Source organism: Talpa europaea (assembly GCF_964194135.1).
Source record: "Talpa europaea genome assembly, chromosome: 9".
Taxonomy (NCBI): domain Eukaryota; kingdom Metazoa; phylum Chordata; class Mammalia; order Eulipotyphla; family Talpidae; genus Talpa; species Talpa europaea.
The window spans coordinates 98,504,002-98,525,779 of NC_140076.1; the positions used below are offsets into that span (position 1 = coordinate 98,504,002).

At 34.1% G+C, this 21,778-nt stretch overlaps 1 protein-coding gene across 1 annotated transcript in view; it reads right to left on the bottom strand.

The window, feature by feature from the left end:
- Positions 1 to 21,778, bottom strand: part of DPYD (dihydropyrimidine dehydrogenase) — a gene marked incomplete at both ends in the record, with an annotated part of 741,074 nt that overhangs the window by 307,311 nt on the left and 411,985 nt on the right. The window contains one exon of the mRNA XM_084242233.1: positions 4,546 to 4,710. Within this exon, the coding sequence (XP_084098359.1) occupies positions 4,546 to 4,710 (165 nt within the window). The remainder of the gene's footprint in view (positions 1 to 4,545; positions 4,711 to 21,778) is intronic.

Here is a 21,778-nt window from a genome sequence, read left to right on the forward strand (position 1 = left end):
ATGACTGAGCAATCATTGTTTTACCACACCTACTCTAACTTTTCACATTTCCATTACTGTTGTGATTAATTTTTTGTAGACTAGATGGCTCTTTTTGGAAATCAATATAGTAATGTCATTAAATAATCTTCTGGATTTTAGCAAAGAAGGGAGGATGGGATTTGCATACATGTGTCCTCTGAATTCATGAACAATAATTAGAAAATCACTACTTGAGCTCTGGTGCAAAGAACAGAAGAGTTTCCTGAAGAATATATTAACTTTCTCTTCAATACCTGCTATAAAAGTACCCTAATTTATTTAAAATAAATTATCATAGGAATGCATAGAAAGTGACAGAAACAGGGACTTGGCAAGCTCAAAAAACTCCAGTGGGAGCAAAGGAGGATCCTTCCATTGCAGGGATGCTTACATTTCTGTTGGTGAAGATCCTCTTTGAAATATGAGAAAAGCCAAGGTGATGTTCCTGTTTATAAGGGACTTTCCAAGTCCCATAATAAGAAAGCAGAAGTAGTGACCTTGTGCTGGTCATTGCTGAATTGGTAATACATATATTGGAATATATTGCATATATTGCACTTTTCTCTATTACTCTACTTTATTTCTCCAAAGGATTGCCTAACAAAATTCCCCTGTTTCCTATGAGCAGAACATTATTACAAATACTCCAAAGAAAATATTTTTTTTGCTGAGTCAGCCTTTGTGAAGCCTGTAAGAATACGATGCAGGGATTATGGTGTGATTTGATGAGCAATGAACATCCTCCTTGCTGGGACAATACCTAAATCTGACTCAATCCTTTGACTTTCCTATTTGCAAAGTTCTCTAACTTAAATTAGGGTTAGCTAAAAATGAAAAAAAGAAGTCTACAATGAGTCATTAGTATTGTTTTCTAGGAACGGTTATATTTGTGCAAAATAGTTAGAACTGGGCAATAAAATATCCTGCCTTGGGACAAATGACAAACCATGATGGAATAATGATAGACTTTCTATTAAATACTGATTATTCATTTAAAAATATTATTCTGAGTAGAGGCTCTTAGACTTCATCAAGCTACCTAAGGAATCCCTGGTATACATAAAAGATCAAGAACTCTGTATATAGAAGCTGTTGGTCAAGAATGATGATGAAGAGCAAGTTCTTTGCAGTCATTTTGAACTTATCTGTGCAATGCTGAAAGGGGTTCAGGAGAAATAACATATATTGTAATCAAAGTGTATTTACACATCAATTGTTCTTCCTCTATTAATTTCTTTCACAAAGCCATCACTCCCTTTTCTAACTTTGATTCATGCTAATCCCCATCTTTTTCCTAACTCTTACTTTAGCTGCCACAGATGATCAAAAATGTCAGTTTTTGCTTGCTAATTCAGTACATGCAAACAAAAATGCAGCAAGTATTTTTTGGTAACATATTTCCAAGCCTAAAATATATGATTTCTAAGGTTTTTGCAGTAGAATGAAAGGATTCACTTAAAATTGATTTCTGTAAGCCCTAATTATACAGTACATTTCATAATAAGCATTACAAAATCTCAGCTTAGGAACAAAAAACTCTTAGTAATAAATTGTCACTACAATGATCAGTGTGCCAAATTTAATTCACAGATAAATAAAAGGAAACCTTGAAAGCCGAGCAGAAGTCTAGTATAAGTGTAGGCTTTGTTATAACTCTGTGATAGTTAAGAAACAAACCCTTAAAATATAATTCAGGGGTTCTTTTTGCCTTTATATTCAAGATGATCTTCTAGTTGTCTCCTCTGGTAAGTGGGCAGCTAGTGCCTACTCATTCTGGAAACAGAGATACTAGCTGCTGATATTAGCAGATCAAAATGCCCCCCAGCACAATTTCTTTTTCAGAAAAGTTAGCCTTACTTAGAAGCTGCCACAGTGACTTGAATTATCTGATCCCTATCATTAAAGGTGGCAGCCATGCACTTGAGAATGATGTGGGAAAACTCCAGTGAGAGTGATAATTAAACTTGGAAAATGAAGGGTCACCTTCTTTCATTCAGCTCATTGGGTTTGGCATCAGAGTAATTCCAAAACAGTGGGGGATATTCTACTCTCAGCATGGCAATATCTAGGTGCACGCATGATTTCTATGGGTTCAAATGGGAATGCCATTTCAATTGTATTTAAAATGCTATCTTTGATATAAGGAGTAAAAATGTTAAAAATTAGTTCTAAGAATTCAGAAAAAGAATAATGAGTATAATCTAAATGGAAGAACTGGAAACAAGAAAAGCATCCATTGTTTTCTCAGAAGAGAAAGCATGATAGGAAAAGAAAATTGTTTCCAGGGAAATTGAAAAGAACATTTAAAAATGTCTCTTCTTTCTGCTTGACTGTGGAATCACAAAGCAAGAGTTTTATCTTAGCTTTCTTGTCTACTGCTATCATTTCTTGGAGGGCATTATTATAACATCTTACTACTGCCCAAGAAAGGAGAGAAATTACCGCATGAACTTTTTTCCAGAAAGGGTATATTTTTAAGATGTATTGGATTATCTAATACTATTGAAGTAATATGTGGGAAATTATATTTCATACTGTTCTTATATTGCATTAAAAGTAATAGTGAGGACCTCCCCGGTGGTGCAGCGGTTGAGTGCTGGGTTGCAAAGCTGCCCGCAGCCTCTGCAGCGCGGGTTCGATCCCTGGCCACTGGGCGAGGGTCCCACATGGTGTGCAGACCTCTCCTGCTGCCCTCTGCTCCCCTCAGCAGTGTACTTCGGTCCTTCTGCCAGCTCTGCTCCCCGCTCTGGCTCTGGTGAATTCTCTCACCCTCCCGTGCTTCTGGCTGTACCCAGTACTTATATAAATAAATAAATAAATAAATAAATAAATAAATAAATAAATAAATCTTTAAAAAAAAAAGTAATAGTGAACATTTAATGGCCTGAAATGATATTGTAATATAGGCAGATCGCTAGAGAATGCTATTATTACACAGGAGCATTGACACTAAAAGTTAAATTCAAGTTCAAAATCTGGTTTCACCATATATTAGCTGTGTAAACTCTGACAAGGTCTTACCCTCTCTGTGCCTCAATTTCCCCGGCTATGAAATGGAGGAAATAATAACACCTATCTTATAAAGTTGTTGAAAGAGTGAATGAGTGTTAAAATGCATAATATATAACTATGCTTAGCACAGAGTGAATATTATGTGAATGCTCATACTTATTACTGTTGTTTTCATTATGATTATTATTAGTGTTGTATTTCATTATTGATAACTAGCACAGTACCTTAAGCATATAAACCAAGATTAAAGTTACATTAAAGACTCTTTTTGTGGTTGACCACATTGTTTTTGACATTCAAAGAAAAGTTTCCCAAGAGAGATAGGTCCTTTAAAAAATAAAATTCAATGTAATTGTTATTAAAGTTGATTATATAATGTGAAAATAAAGATAACTGGAACATCAGATTTCTAGATGGGTCTTGATGGCTTCCTTCACATTGTAAGGGGTCAACTTAAGGAAGGTATATTCTATGTGACTATATTTTGTTTCAAGATATAAGGGAATTTTGAAATATTTTTTGATTTCTAAAACAAACAAAAAACTTGATGGGTTTGGCAATAGCATGATATTTAAATTTCTTTTGTATAATATTATTTTTTCAGTTTGTGGGCTATTATTCACAAGTTATATTAGATTTTAATATGTCAATAAACTACTTTGTGTTCTCTCATTTTGAAAGAACAATGAAGAAAAAATATTTTCTACAATATAAACACACACATTGCCCCATTCACCATCAACTCTTTGAGAGACAGAGAAGTGTGTTTGTGTGTGTATGTGCATGCACATGCACAGCTGAAATGTAAGGAGCAGGAAGAAAGAGGGAAAGGCAGAAGAAAATGAGTGAATGACATTAAGGACAATGCTAATTGACTATTGAAGGGAAAATATGACCTATAGATTTAAAAACTATTGGCAACACATAAAGATCTAAATAGAAATGAAATATACATAAGCTTGAATTTACTGTAAGGTCTGTGCACATTAAAAGAAAAAAAGTTTTTTTTTTTTTACATGATAGGTTTTATGAAAGAGAGTCTTCTTATTTAGTATAGGGGTGTTAAAATTATTTGGTAGATTATTTTCCATTGAAAAAATATAAATAAACGATATAAGAAGTTATGCTGCTTCTGCCTTAGGTTTATATTTAAAATGATTTATAGTCAGCAATATCTTCCGAAGGTCATCACCTTCATAAATACTAACCATATACAGTAAAAACCAACTCAATAAAATGAGTATTTCATTTCTCTTCCTCCTGCTTATGTAGATACTTCTTCCATCTACATGGTACCCATTTATAACAAAGCCTCACAGTGTGAAGATTTTTATGAGTTCTGGAGATTTTCTTTCTTTTTTATCTTTCTGTGCATCAGCAAAGCAACTGGCAGATTCTTTAATAAAATATATTATACACATTAATATTTATAAGCCTATGAATTGGATGTTTAAATAAACATTCACCAACTTATGCCAATTCTTTTTGTTTTAGACGTTAAATCACACTTACATTGTCTGGAAAGTCAGCCTTTAGTTCAGTGACACTCTGACACCAATATGCAGCCGTTTTTTCACTGATGAGCTCAATATTCAGGAAGGAGCTTTGTCCAGGGCCATAAACTGGGCCAGAGGTGGTCCCCCGGATGATTCTGGGCGAAACATTTGTCACAATGTCCTGATGAAAGAGTAAAGTTACTGGATCTCTTTTGACAAAGATAAAACATGATCTTTAGTTTCTACTCATTTCCATATGACAATATTTTACCAAGCCTCTTCTCACATATTTGAATAATTATTAAAATATATCTTAAATTACAGTTGCACATAAACTGCTCATAAATGAACGTGTAAAAGAAAATATTTGTTAGCTTTATTTAAATGACTCTGATAACTCTAAGGTTAGTGTACTGAAAATATAAAATATGTTAATTAATTTACACTCGTTTGGGGCATACACATTTTAATCCATTTGCAGTTAAATAAATAAAAGCATAAGTAATGCATAAAAATATCATTTCAGTCTATTTAATCTAAGTGTCTCCAATCAGATTTCAATTCTAGTAGAGTTAATGTTTGTAAAGAAAAAAATACATTTTTCGTTAAAATGTAATTCCAAAGTAAATCAGCCAAGAAATACATATTAGAACTACTGGCTCATCAAACTTTAGCACATACTGAAACAAACTCACTGGGTCAACTTTCCTGTAAGATTCTAACAAAAATTCACATTTAAACAGAACTCATTTTTCCTAAGACTGAGATGGGGATATCAATAACTTCCAGATAAATATAAACAATAAACAGTCAAATTAACTTGCTTGTTAAGTATAATTAACAATCTACACTGCTTCTAAAGCTGCATTAACAAAAAAGAGTAACATTTTTACATTACTAAAAACTAAAAAGAAACAAAGAAGGAAAATTTTTCTTTAGCCAACTTCCAATTAAAATTAATTTTGAGTAAAGGTCATTTAGTTAAGGATTTATCAGAATTAGTCATTTAAGTACCCCTCCTCACCATCTTGTCACTTTTAGTGCGATAACATGAACCCCCATTAGTATATAGCAATTAAGGTCAATTTACATATTTTAATTAAGAACCACCCCATATAAAACAATTAGCGTAATAGGCATACTAACTGGATTTCATAACATTTGGACGTTTTTCCAACTAGATAGACAGGAAACCTTAATTAGCATTAATTAGTGCTGATCTGCATATGTTTGATAAGGCATACCCTTGCCACAAAAGATTATTTATTCCTGAATCTGCCAAATGCTACAGTTGCAGAGGATAAAAGGACTTTTCTTCACATTGCATGTTAATTTCTGGTAATTTACATTCACTTTTACATTTGAATTAGTATATTATAAAATAAATGGTATAAATGTTATAATAAGCCTCCTTAAATATGTACATTTTTACTTATAGGAATCCTGCCAGTTAATGTTTTACTAATTAAGCCATTCCACTTCTATTGTAACTGTGGGCAACATCACCAGCTTTTTTTTTTGATTTGCTATTGTGAAACCATGTTACACTGTCTTAATGGGGAAAATGACAAGTAGTCACTCCAGGAAGTTCAAGCCTAGTGGGTCAAATTTCTCTCTTGGCAAATGCTTAAATGTATGCTCTCCACCCAAGCAGGTGGCTTCTGTGCAGCTCACACTCCAAGAGGTTCTCTCATGGTTCAAGAGTCTGACAAGACAACTTTAGAAATGTTTTGCTTAAATGGGGCTGCTTTTCTTCTATGTTCCAATTTTCATGGCCATATTTTTAAGCTTTGAGATACCCATTTCCTCTACACTGACCCCTGCTCAAGATGCTCTTCACCTAGACTAGTCCATCTAGCCACTGGTGGTGAAAGAAAAAAATAACCAAGGAGGTTAATAGAGTGCTTACTCAGTTCACCAAGTCATGTACCCTCCCACTGAGTAGTTCCAAAATTAAGGGCACCTGTTTTAAATAACCATTTTGTAATTTATAGGCCTGGAGGCAACTCTTTCTGTTGATTCAACAAAACTGACTCACTCATTGGCAGAGTCCCCAGCTCCTGTCCATCCCTCAGTCCCTTTGAAAACCATTTCTGTTCTCTTCTGTGTCAACAGGTCTCAATAAGATGATCTGATTCACACCACCATAGCAATATATACCTTATCCAATGGACACTTTCACAAACTTGCACTGCAATTGTCTATATTCTTCTATTTTCCATTAACTCTAACTTTGGAAGGGAAGAAGCTATATATTGTTTGCTGCAACAAGCCAAGCTTCTAGCCTGATCTTTTGTAGGTAATCAAATAATGTTTCCTATGGGAGTCTAGACTAAAACCCTAAGCACTAGAACAGGCCGTTCCAGAGGCCTAATCTCATTCTGTTGTTGAGCAGACAAGTAGATTTGGGCTTATATTCAAATTTCAGGTACTGGATCTGTGATAAGATTCTTTCTTAGACAATGGGGTTCCTATTTGCTTCTCCTGATTCTGTAGGCATCCTCATCCTACCACCACCACCACTATGGCCTGTTCCTGGTATCAGCATGCTGTGACAGAGATTGCCCATATTTCCACATCTTCCCCTTCCAGCCTACTGCACAGCCTTGATGATAACAAGTAGGCTTGATTTTCATCATGATTTATCTTCTAAGACCTTTCCCATTGCTGGTCTTAAATTGCTGCAGGGATCCAAATAAAATAGGCCTAATCCAATACAGTCCAAATCATGTTTTTCTGATTCAGGTGGATATGAATTCCTAACCTGTTCATAGTTACCTTGGACATGTCTTAGCTAATGAACCCTATCAGGGCATTGACCAATTACAGTTGCCTCATGTCTATGCCCCAGGTGGGCCTGTATTTTCATCATATGTGCAGGAAATGCTATAATAACAAAATAAAAAAAAAGACACAGAATGGAAGAACTGCACCTATTATAGTAAGAAAGGAAAATCTCAATGGCCAAGGAGGCCTTGTCATATGCTGTTTTATAGAAATAATTCTAATAATAACTAGGGCAGTAACCCAAAACAACAGAAATGGTCAATAAGCAGATAGTACTTAATTGGAGTACACACAAGTAAATTCTTTTTTAAAATTCTTCCACTCCCATTGATAAACTTATACTTGAACTTTTACCATTAGAGATTTTCCCTATTGTACTATGAATTCAGTCGATTAATGTTGGAGGTTGGAGTTGTTTTACTTTTCTATAATACAGAGCTAAAATGTAGATATTTCATGGGAAGATTATCAATGATTATAACCAAGATTGAAGATATACTATAAGGCAAATCAAAGGGAAAATTTATCTACTTTATGATAGGGATTGTTTATTCCTTTTTGTTCTTTTATGATAGGATGCGTTTCTCTAAATAGGTAGTTATCTCTTCTTACTCAAGAAAAGAAAATATATCCTTCATAACTGCCCAAAGTAAATACACTTATCTTTAGACCTTGTCAGCTATCAGTGAGTCAATTATCAATGTCCTAGTAATTAAAAAAATCAGTATGTTCCAAATTCAACAAAAATACCAAAATTCCAATGTGGTTATCCAGTGGGGAAAAAAATCAATAGAAATTTTGTTCTAGTTTTCTTTCTTATTCAGTGGTATTTACAACTGCTTTGTCAAAAGCCTTTTCCAATGACTTGAGACCCTTATAATTTTTTAATTAAATGAAAGAACGAAAACTTGAATACAATCAGTTATCCTTGGTGACATGATTAGTGCTTCAATAATTAGACAATAACTTACTAAAGATTTTGAATTGGGAATAGTAGAATTTTAGTATGATTTTAACTTCATAAGGTAATATTTTGCTGTAATATTCACTAGTTAAATCATATTAGCATTGCTTAAGGGAGTTAGTATAAAAAAATTAACTATTCAATAAGAGAACAGATAAGATTTTATTCCTGATAACAAATAAGTGAATTAAAACAGTTTTAATCTTTAGTGCACTAATAATATTCAAATTCTAAACAATGGAACTTTATAGATAAAGAGATGTTAGGTGAGATAGCTCTGCATTAAATGATATTGTAACTTACATTATAAAATCCAGTGTTAGTGACCTCTTAACATTTGAAGTGATGATAGTGATTTTGCAGCATTAGTAAAGAGATTTAAATGGTAAACAGATTGATTATATGTGTTTGTTTAAGTTCATTTACTTGACCTTCTTTTAAAGAAGGTGTTTCCATGGTTACTACCAGTGGTCTCAATGAACAGAAAAAGGAAACTTTGCAGCGACGTCTTGCTAAGGGATTGGGAATGAATTGGAATAGTTGGAAGAAAATTAAAAAAATAGGGCCTCCCCAGTGGCGCAGCGGTTGAGTGCTGGGTTGCGAAGCTGCCCGCGGCCTCTGCGGCGCCGGTTCGATCCCCAGCTGCTCCCCGGCCACCGGAGGAGGGTCCCACATGGCGCGCAGAACTCTCCTGCCGCCCGCTGCTCCCCTCAGCAGTGTACTTCGGTCCTTCTGCCTGCTCTGCCTCCCGCTCTGGCTCTGGTGAATTCTCTCACCCTCCCGCGCTTCTGACTGTACCCAGTGCATGTATAAACAAACAAAACAAACAAATAAATAAATAAATAAATAAAAACATGCCTCTATAAAAAAAAATTAAAATAAAAAAATAAAAAAAATAAAATCTGCAAATCAAATCATAGCTACTATACCACAACATATAGACTAAATGTGTCATTGAATGAAAAGAGCAAGCTGTGGAAAATGTATATAATATGATGACTAAAGTAAGCAAAGAATGCAGCATATTGTCTAGTGAAACATACTTAGGTGATGAAATATAAGTAGTAAAAGTAAGAGAATGATTTAAAATTATTCAGGAAAGTGGTTACCTCTTGGAGTATACATAGATGTTAAAGGAGAAGTTAGGGATAGTGGAACACGGATGACTTTCTGAAAGCATAAGTGATATATTATTTTATTTTTTAAAAAGATTTATTTTTATTTATTTATGCATACAAGAACTGAGGTGTAGGACGGAGGTGCAGGGGGGTGAGAGGATTCACCAGAGATAGAGTGGGAAGCAGAACAGGCAGATTTACTGAAATACACTGCTGAGGAGAACACTGGGTGTGACAGACGAGGTCTGCTGCACTATGTGGTTAGCTCCCTGGCTAGGGATCAAACTCAGGCCATGGCTGGCGATAGCTTGATAGCACTGAGACTTTGCCCCTGTGCCACAGTGATATATAATTTTAAATAAGCTTTATTCTTGAACTGAAGACACGCGTGGCACAATGAGAAGTCTGCTAGTGATAGCATAGTACATATTGTTATAAGCTATAAAGTTTTGCTGGCTTACCTGAAAACCTGTAAATTTAGGGATATTTGTTCTTTTATTTAATTTCCAAGATTCTGCTGTGAACTAGTTGTTTTCTCAAACAAATCTGTTAATTATTTGGTTTTATAAGATTGAGTTTCAAAACTAAAAAGCACTGCAGGACACATGCCTTCTAAAATATATCATATCTTATCTATGTGGGACTTAACTATATTATTATTCCATAAAAGAGGAGAATCAATTTGCAAACAAATCTAACAACAAATATCATGTTATATAATATGATTCCATCATTATAAATCTGACATACTACTATCTTGGGGATAGCAAAAAGTAAAATAAAATTCAGCAGCAGCCCCATTTCCAGTACAACTTAACTATTATGACAAAAAAGTCTCTAACATCTTATTTTCTTTATGAACTAAGTGTATTAATATTTGATTACTTCCCCAAATAAACTTTATAATAGAATAAACTCTATTTGGCTATTTTTGATAACAGTGGGGTTGGTAGAATGGAAATTTTTTATTTATAATGTTTTCTTCCTACTGTGATATAAAAGCACACAAAAACCTGAATTAGAGGCAAAATTTACCTATTTGTCATTAAGAACTTTAAATCTGTCTATCTACCTAGAAAACACAATAAACAAAAATAATGTTCACTTAAAAATACAAAATAAATTGACAAGAAAAGAGTAGTATTGAAATTACAGAAACAATAATTCAGAATTGTATAGAGAAAAATCTCTCAAATAATTTATTTCATTTGATCTTTCTGTTTTGAATGCTAGAAGTGGGCTCAAAGAAATTTAAGTGACTTGTCCACTGTTACACAGCTCTCTGGTATTGAAGAATAATGATATTAGTGCCCCCTTAACATTCGATGCAACTGATAATAATTATGCCTGATTGTGCTGAATGAAACATAAATGAATGTGAGCAAGCAAATTTTTTTATGAAAGTAGGATGTCGTGTATTTATTTAAGGAAAAGAAATGTATCACATAATGCAAGGAAGGAAATGGAGCTATAAGGAAATGCAATTAAGAATGTTTCTTCATGTCTTCTCTGCTTCTATTTCCATATCTCTTCATTCCTCTCTCTACAGAGTTCTCTCTATCTCAGTTCATACACTAGAATGCAGGCCCCTGACAATACCCACATTTACAAATTATAAGTACAGTCACTCTCTCAAACTTGTAATTGCTCAGATCCAATTTTAACCTTGGCGGCAAAGACTCTAGTAGGTTTGACTTAGGTTCAAAATTCACCCCTTGCTTAATTAACTGTGGGTAGTAGCGTCAAATTCATTAGGATTCACAGAGATGTTTGTGTAAATAAAGATGGAGTAATTGAGAGTCAAACTAGTACTGAAGGAGTCGCTGAATCAGCACGAGTCTCTGCAGGTTCACTTTAGAAATCTCAGGAGAAAATATCATATGATCATTGATAAGTTTGGTTAACTAGGAAAATAGCCATAAAACAGACAAAATATCATTTAGTTAAATGAAACACTCCATAGTCTTGAATCAACCATGACAGTCCATTTCCTATACTTGTCACTCAAAACCATACAAAATCAAAGTTCTAAGAACCCTTTGAAAGTATCCCATGTTTTAGACTCCATGGGAATTCTGTGATGCCAGTATGTTGGTCCTGGACTATCTACACAAAATGGGCCACACACACTCACTCTCAGTCTTAGGTTGAAGTAACTGAATGAATACTTTATTCAAGGATGGTAAGATAGTGGAAGAAATAAGAGGGTAAAATCAAAGAACTATAACATAGAGTGCTAGAATGAATAGGAAAACAATTTACAACCAGGCTAGGCTTAAAGAGAGGGCAAGAGTGAATAGAAACTAAATATACTGAATGTCTACTGTATGTCAAAAAGGAACTGGCTAACAAGGTCTCTAGTGCTTACCTTGAATTGTATGGACAGCATCAAATTTGGACAGTATCAAATATCTAGAGGATTTTGTGTCTCATACTGCTGAAGATAGAGACTAATTGACTTTTACTGATGTCTGAGTCATAAAATAATGCCTATCAGACTTGTCTAGTCTTTTACCTTTTTCTCTTGACCTTTTTCAAAGTTTGTAATTTTATAAATAGAAAGTTAAAAATTTGTTTTGCACTTTGACTTCCTCATTCAAAGCTGAGGGTAAATGATCCAGTTTGTGATTCCTAACATGGTACTTAAGCATACAATACAAACCCAAAAGCAGATTTACACAGAGAGTGAGAAAAGATAGCACTAAGCTAGAGAAGGGGAAGGAAATGTATTGGTCGGTTCAAGGGAGGATGCTATCTGTCTTACCAGCAGATTGCATCAGATGGGCAGAGACAGGGTGCAAGGAGAGCCAAAAACAACAACAACAACAAAAAACACAGTGTGGCCCAGCCTGTGTTTAGTCTTTTAAGGTCCACATTTTCACTTGCTCCACCCTATGTCCCAGCAACCTCTGGTCAGGCAGTCAGTCAGAAGGTAGATTAGACAGTTTCATCTTATACCATCAAGCTGTATATGCCACCCAGTAGCTCAGAAATTGCTCCTCACTATTCATCTTAAATCATCAAACAGACTCCCCTAGATCACAAAATGGTAGTAGGACAGCAACTGAAATAATAAAGCACATGCCTGAAATGAGATATCTGAAAAATAAATATTTGTTCATATATCAAATGACCAGCTTCAGAAATAGTCAAAACCAAAGTGGGAGTTGCTAAAACTGGGCTCAAAGAAATATCAGTGATTTGTCCACCTGTTACACAGCTCTCTGGTATTTATGAATAATAATATTAGTGGCCTCTAATGACTGGCCTTAGCTATTGTGCGGGCTGAAGGTGACTGGCCTTAGCTACTGTGTGGGCTGAAGTTGGGAAAGCATGAGAAACGAGGAGGAGATACAGACTTGGGTCATATTATCGAGTCTTGAATAACTGTTTTAAAGAGTTCAAACTTTTTCTGCAGGCTTTGAGAATCCATTGTGTTCTGTCTCCTATTCAAGTTATTAATACCAATAGCTCACAGCAGCTGTGCATTTACAGAGATAAGTTTTACAAGAAACAGATGAAGAGCTTTTTCAGTGCTGATATCAGATGGATTAGAACGTGATTAATCAACAGACAGACTGATTAAATTATTGGGTTCACTGTTCAGATAAGAGGTTTTGGATACACTCTGCCAAACTGTAATTAACTTAGAAATTTCTGCTGGCCTTCTTATAAGATGATCATGTGATATGCTTTGAAGAAATCTTTTAATGCCCAGAATAGCAGCTGTGAAGGTGTAAGCATGAGTCAGTTCCAATAATTATTAATCATCTTCAAGCATTAGAGCAGAATTTTTATTGAAAATGATAAATATAAAAAAAAACTTTACTTTTTATAAAACTTGTATAAATTGTGAAAAAAGTCACACAGAGTTTTTTTCTGCTGGCCCAGAATTGGCTCCTTGTCACTATGGTATGAGAACTAGAGGTTAGTCTGGGGTCTGTAAGTTTAGGAGGTTACTTAAAGAATATACATTGTTTTAGGTTGAGAGTTAGTGGGGGCTCTGAAGGCTAAGAGAGAATTCTATTCTTACCCAAGTCCTGCCCTTTAAATGAAGAAGAGATCATTATACTCTAAGGTTCTTCCTTTCCTGTTGAAAGAAACAACCACTGTTTTCCCTTTTATGACATTGAATGTAATTTGATGGTCTCACCCAGTTCTAGGTTTATCAGCAAACATATTATTTCTAGCTCAGAATCTCATTTTGCTTTCAGGATAAAGATGAAGCCATCCTTCCTTGACTGTCATGTGACATCTATCTCCCTCTCTGTCTGCAATGGGTCCTAAGTTCAAAATAAATATTCCTGTTCTGATCCATTATTCTTTAGATTTTACAGACATTGAATTTTACATACATATGTTATTTATTTTATTTTATTTTTTGCTTTTGATTACTCACCACACTGAAGAGAACCCAGAGGGATACAGGGAGATTTATGTTGTGCCCTGACAAAATCCTCTGGTTTTATTCTAGAAGTCACTACAAATGAAATGACTGTTATTTAAGGAAGGAAGCATCTGTAAGAATTATAGTTTTCCATTTCTGAATAAATTCAACAGATTTTGAGGAAAAAACATAATACAAAATTTAAAAATATGTGACAAGACAAAAAACTATACAACTGTACTGGTATCAAAATAAGGAAGTTTCCCAGAGATCAGAAATGACAAGAAGCTGAGATCTACAAACACAAAATAGTTTTAAGGCAGTATTTGTCCTCAAGCTCTCAGCCAGCCCCTGGTCAAGTACTGGTGAATTCAAATGACTTAGAAATACCCAAGAGAGCAGACAAGGTCAGGGGCAAGTTATGGCGCTAAGTAGGTGAGAACCCTCCAAAAAAAGCAGAACCAAAACCAAAATAAACATGCTCTCAATTTGCAAACTAAGAAATAAGTAGAAGACAATGATAGTGTCTGTAGGGGACCCAACAATATGCCACCTCAAACTATATCTTTGGCAAAAGGCTGATGTCATGGTATGGACTCTAAAGGCTAGGTGGAGGCTGCTTTTAATAAAAACATTTACAGGTAAACAACTCACACTAAAGAATCTTTCTAGAAAACCTAATTTACTTATCTCTTTTCAATGGAGAAAGCAGAACTTGAATCTAAATAATTTTGTTTGCTATGCCTTCCTTGGTAAAATCCCTAACTGCTCTTCCCTTTACTTTTGTATCATTATTCTTGTTTTATATAAACTATTTAAGGGTCAGAACAAAGCCATGGAGGAGTGATTTAGTATATATATGTTACTATTACATTCTTCTTGACTTTGTCTTTTATCTATATGTCTGATGCTTCTTTGATTATTTGTCAACTTAGAAGATACTCAGAGGGCTCCAGGATGATTTCCTTTCTGTTTCAATAGCTATGTATTCAATTTAGCCTTAATTATGGGTTAAAAACCCCTCAGTCTTGTATGACCTCAAGTCCTCTAGTTAAAATTTGATTTAAAAGTGGTGCCAGGTCATATTGTCTTCAAATAACTGGGAAAAAATAATTTCTGACCCTGTTTGGAGGAAATTTTTCTCCAAATAACAAAAAAAAATCCCATTAATAATATTTTTATGGAATATGTACTGATAATAGAATTCTACTAAGTTAAAGAGAAAAAAGACAACATAAATTGAGTCAGCTGAGAGAAAAAGCTGCAAAATCATAGCCACAATAAAAACCAACATTATGATTATTAGGTACAGAATATAAAATAAATGTATAATGTTTGAAAAATAAGAGACTTATACAATCAAAGTATAAGAAACTCAAAACTTGCCATGAAAATCTAAAATGTAAATAAGAAAGTATTTCTAGAAAAAATAATTATTGATGAATAAAGAACCTTAATAGTTTGGAGTAAACAAACTATTAGACATACCTGATGAGAATTAGTGAACCTAATAATGTATCTGGAAAATTACATGAAAGACATCAAAGACAAATGTTGAAAGACATGTTAAGGAGCTTAGGAGACATGGAAGGCAAAATGAGAATTATCAGAGAATTATAATTGGATCTCACAGGAAGATATTGGAAGGAATTGTGAAAGGCTCTATATTAATACATATTTTCAGACACTTAACAGAATTAATAAGAGACACCAATCTTTAGATTCAGGAATACCAACACACCCAAGGTAAACATTTGTTAACTGATACCTAACAGTAAATAAAACACCAAAACCAAAGACTTAGGGAAAGACAAAGGAGGGAGGGAGGGAGGTAGGAAAAGATTACTTAGAAGAAATAGTATACAGCAGAGAAAATGAAAGAGCTAATGCTAACTCAACTAGTGTGGCTGTGAAAACCAATGTATTGAAAAAATCAAGAAAAAGCAAGTAGCAGAGAAAAATAAACTGGACAAAATACAAATATAGGCAAAACAAAACAGCATACTGTTGAGGCATCTATCTCTGGTAAACTATACACAAAAGCAATAAAATGATTACTACAAAGTCTATATCATTACTTCTAAAAGGAAGAGAAAGGGAAATAATTGAGGAGGGTGACAGAGTTAAAATAAGGGAATAATGAATTCTACAATGTATGTGAAGTGACACAAAGGTATTCATTTTATTGTTTCTTAAACTATCTAAATTTTATACACTCTGTAATACACATGCTAAATTACTCTGTGGAAAAAAAAATACTTATCAAGCTGAAAAAATCAAGATTATATGCAGACTTAAAGGTGGAAGTGCTCCGGATTCAGCCATTGAAATGTGATATGCAGTGTCCTCAATATTACCACCTTTTAATCTATAGTCCTGCATAATATTTCAGAAAGAATATAGAGTCTAGTCATTCCATTAGTAAAACGATGCCATAATGTGACATGGTCACTAAACAGCACTTTCAGTCATTATTGACCAGGATACCAAAACTTCATTTATCAATAAATTATAAAATATACAACATGGACGCAAGATTGGAAATTTTGCTATGTAAACTTTTTTGATCATTACTCAAATTTGTGATTTAGGGATAATACCAAACTCTTATAAAAATCAATTTAGATGCCACATACATGCTTGGACTATCTTTGGGAATCCTTCTAACAACATCCTACAAATAGACTACAAAGGAAAGATGCAGTATGAAGAAGAAAAAACATTTATGCCAACGATTTGTGAAGCCATTCATACAACAACAATAATTCATTTAAGCAAATATACAAAATCAAACTCCCCTAAAATGTAAGTTAAACATCTATGAGATTTAATATCTGACATGATAAAATGTGAAAGTCTGTTTTCTCATAATTCTAACACACTTACCCGATAGCATCCTTTCATATATTAGACCATAAAGAGGATGGTATTATAATTACAAAACACCATTTAAAAAATGCATTATGTCCTACAGCACTTAGCCTTGACAAACAATTACTAGATATCACATTCAACTGAATACAAGAAGCAATCTTTATCACAGGTTAAAATTAGCCTTGGAACAATAAATGCTTTCAAAGCTATTCTAAACTCCAAACTGCTTTGCAAGAGTCTCTTTTGAGGAAATGCACACAAGTAAGCTGAAGGACATTTGAAAAATTTCTGTCTGTATCCTCTAAAGTTTTTTCAAGTTGTTCTTAGTTTCATAGGGATAGACATGCCATACTTAAAAAGGGTGATAAATATGGCTTTATAAGGAAAAGTTTTTACAAATTAGAATCAAAGAAAAACAAATACCCAAGCAAACAAAGAAACTGAATTTTGTACTTCTTTATGTGCTATTCAGAGTAGGATTTTAATTATCAGGAGCTCTGTTAATACATTATCCTGGAAAAAAAAAATTGAATGGTTCAGACCTTGCTTTGACGAGGTTAAGGACATTTTTCCCCCAAATGCAGTACCCTGGTCTACTAAATAAGTTAAAGAAATTTCAAAAATAGCAGAAAATCCTTTTTTTTTTTTTTTTTTGCCCTTTTTTCCTGAAATATCTCATAATACTCCCATGATTTTGACTGGTCAGGAAATGGACATGGTTGAAATGGGGTGACTTATGCTACCACTTTAAAATGAAAAAGCCACTTGTTGACAAGGCCATTGATAAACAGACATTATCCCCAAAACTGACACCACAAGGGAAGTTGTAGTCTCTGAACACCATTGTGCTTAAACACTGGTCTCTTAAACCTTGTTTTAATGGTTCATAATCCTCTTTCTCCTTTGATAACAATTGAAGTACATACCCACAATGCCTATATTATTGCATGCTTATCTTAATGTAATAGGCATTTCCACCAGTAAATCATATTGTGATTATATGTGAAACTTCTTCACCCAGTTAAGTGGAGACCAGTTCAAACCCAAATCTTCACAAATTCATTGCTTCTTTGTCTAAAAGGCATAAAAGCGCTCTGCTCTGGTCACTTCTTTGGGTATTCATACTTTCATAAAGACCCCATATAAATGAAATGCTCAATAGAATATGTATGCTTCATTTCTGTTTATCCGTCTTTGCCATTTAAATTTGAGATCCAGTCAGGGACCCCTAAGAAGATCAAGAAAATGTTTTTCCTCACCTACAGTTTCATGGAGAAGAGACCTTTAAAAATGAATTTCCCAGTTGGTTCAAGCCTAGCAGTTGGTACTTTTCTAGGTGATCATCTTCAGAAAACAGTATGAAATTTAGGATTTCACCATTTCAAATTATTTAATGAACTACATTAGTCATAACAGATATTATTTATGAAAATGTCATAATCAAAATCATAAAAATAAAGTGGGTACATGGACTTGAGTCGTAACATAAACACTCATAGGTTGAATAAAAAATGGTAATGAAGTTAAACTTAAATCTTCTGATCACTTTTATTTAAGATACTAAGTTGAGAGCCCACCATTAGCTTGCTGAAGTAGCCTTAGCAATCATTAGATGGTTTGAAGGAACAATATGGTGGCCTCTTTTTCTTTGAACACTAATCAACATCAATAGCAATAATTCAGTCTTAAATGCTTGCCTGTGTGCCAAGATAGATAAAACCATTTCCAAATGACAGTTTCTGCTTGCATAATGCTTTATAATTATCATCTGTGCTTTCACATAGATAATAAAATGTAGCACTCTTAAATATCCCTATAAAATTAGGGAACATTTATAAAGAGTGTGTGCAAGGATATTTGGGAATGGATGGGGAATTCTGGGAGTAGACATTTCTGGGAAAATACCAAAGGGTTATTTACAGTATATTAAAGCATATTAAAGGCCATCAGATAATCAATAACAAATCTACCTGTCAAACTTTCTATAATCATTATCTCACAAAAATATTGGACTCCAAAAGTTTTTTTTCATAAATTGTCAATTAATATCCTGCAGCTTACTTTACAGAAGCAGAATATAATATAGATACAGGGCAGTGGTCTCCAATTATTTCGGATCACTACCTATCAATAAAAGTAAACTTTGACCACACATTTCCAAATAAAATATTTACAAAACTAAAAATCAGAAAAATTGATAAAAATGTAGATATTTTCATACTTTCTTACATATTCCAATGACTTTTTAGACATCTGAACCCACAAAGGATAGGAGGATATTGAAAAAGATCTATCTGAAGTGCAAAAAGGAGAGGAATCTGTCCAGAGAAGATCAAAATCTGTCTTTAAAAGGGCAAGACCATTGTTTAAAGCAGATGTTAGTAAACATCTATTGTATATCGTCAGATAGTAAATATTTTAGGGTTTGCCAGCAAGATAATTTCCATCACTCAACTTAATTACCCAAACGTGGCATTGTTAGATGAAACCAGTCAGAAAATGTAACAAATAAGCATGTGTGTTCTGATGAAAATTTATTTGCAGACAGTAAAATTTGAATTTCATATGATTACACTAACAGTTTATTTTTAACTGCTACTTATATGAATTTTATATAATTTTCATAAGGCACAAATATTACTTTTATTTTTTTCCCAATCATTTAAAAATATAAAAATAGTTCTTTTTTTTTAAAGTTTTTTTTTTAAATATTTATTTATTTATTTATACAAGCGCTGGGTACAGTCAGAAGTGCGGGAGGGTGAGAGAGTCACCAGAGCCAGAGCGGGGAGCTGAGCAGGCAGAAGGACCGAAGTACACTGCTGAGGGGAGCAGCGGGTGGCAGGAGAGGTCTGCGCGCCATGTGGGACCCTCCTCTGGTGGCCGGGGAGCAGCCAGGGATCCAACCAGCGCCGCAGAGGCCGAGGGCAGCTTCGCAACCCAGCGCTCAACCGCTGCACCACCCGGGAGGCCCTAAAAATAATTCTTAATGCATGGACCATATAGGAACAGACTGGAGGCCAGGTTTGGCCAGTGGGCTATAGTTTGCAGACCCGTTGCCCCAAGTGTGATGGGGCAGATTAAAGAGGAGTACCAGGCATGATGAAAGAGTGTAAGGTGAAATGTCATTTTTATTTTCCTCCTAAGCCCAAGGTGTGAAATATGAATAATTAGTCAAATGATTCTGTTTCTTAAGGTGCAGTTCGGTATAAGACATTTAAGATGCTTAAAGATAAAAAGCATTAAGAAGCAAACAATCCGCCAAAATATAACAACTTATTCCAAAATAGAAATTTATAGAGGCGGGTAGTCTAAAATATTTCTTTAAAGCAACAGTGCTTTTGTGTAATTCTCAGGAAACTCCAAAATTAGTCAAAGCTGACTCTTTCATGGTCATTATATTCCTCTGTGGAGTCAGCAACTAATGCTTATCATCTGAATTATTTTTGAAAAATGGTATAGCAGAACAACCTTTAATAGATCATCCTCATTAGCAACAAAATACAGTGCTGATAACTGTAATGTTTCACAGCACTGCATATAATAGTTTTTAAGCTTAGGTGAAGGTTATGCAAACATCATAGATCTCCAGAAGACTTTGATCTGATAAATTTAAATCTACTGAAGTCTCATAGTTCTGATTACCGAAGGCTAAAGAATGAGTAATTTATACACTGCAACCCACAAAAGTAGAACTTGTCTGCTAAAATAGCCCTAAGGGGAAGCTAAAATTGAAAAAACGACAAATAAGTAAAATGCTACTATTTCCTCACAAACCACCTTGGTTGTGGTTGACTTTTTAAAAAAAGGTTTTATTATTACTACTTATTTTCTGGTTGTGCGAATAAAACAATTGCTACAAAAAAAACACTTAATACTAGCTACAGAGAAGAGAATGTTGAAATCCATTTATTAGCACATTGATGCTTCTATTTCTATAACAAAATTAAATTCTACTAAAAGTTCACAACTTAGACTGTAGGCACAAACCATAGCACCACATCATGATTTTATAATTGGATTACAATGTCTTGGATCAATTTTGTAATGAGAGTAAATTGAAAATAATCTTATTTCCTTTTGGAAATGGCTACACATCTAATACAAAGAGAAAAGTAGAAGATCCTGTAAGTACCTGAACCATAGCAAGCAAGGTGTCTGATTGCCTTATTAGATAAGATGGACAAGAGCTAGAAAAAAATACTTAAATAATTGCTTATTCACATGGAAAGGGATTCATATATTAGACAACAACCAGGACATGTTCATAATTTTTACAAATAACTAATGGTTATTTATATATAGACCTGGATAGAGACAGAGAGAGATCATATTAAGTATGCTGATGACATTGAGGAGAATTAAAAGAAGGAACTTAAATGAACCAAAAGACCAGAAAAAGAGTCGCATGACATGCTGACTACTCCAAACCTACTCTACCCATTACTCCTGCATATCTGGAGACTTTTCATTTTCTATGAAGCTGCTATATGGAGTACTGGTTAAAAAGAATGGATGCAAAACTGCAGAGTTCAAGTCCCAATTCTTTCATCACTTTAGATGTGCCCCCTAAATAAATAAGGACCTTTTCTACCTCATTTTGCTTGTTGGCAAAATGAAGATATATACAATACCTCAAAAAGCTAAAACAAGGGATACAAAGAGCTTAGAACAGTGTGACATAATACAAATATGTACTATATTTCCATATTTTTCTATGCAGTAATATATTTTACCCTCCTTATAGTTCCAAAGCAGGCAATGTAATACTGATATGTACCTTACCTTTGGTGAAGTGATGCTGGGTATTGGAGAGGTTGTACACAGAGCTGAGTAGTACACCAACACTAAAATACCTGGAGATCTCTGACCTTCAGAAGTGATACTTAGACTCACTAAAACATTTTAAGATTTCTGATTCAATTCTGATGATTCCAACCTTACTTGTTCTGAGAAAAGGAAAGTACTTGAGATGAAGATTTGGAGTGCAACAATGTGAAAATACTCCAGGCCACATGTAGCCTTCTTTCAAAATCTTCAACATAGTTTGAGATGCCTACTTTACTGATGCAATTGTGCATATAACAACAATAATAGTCTCTCCAAATGTAGCATGTTG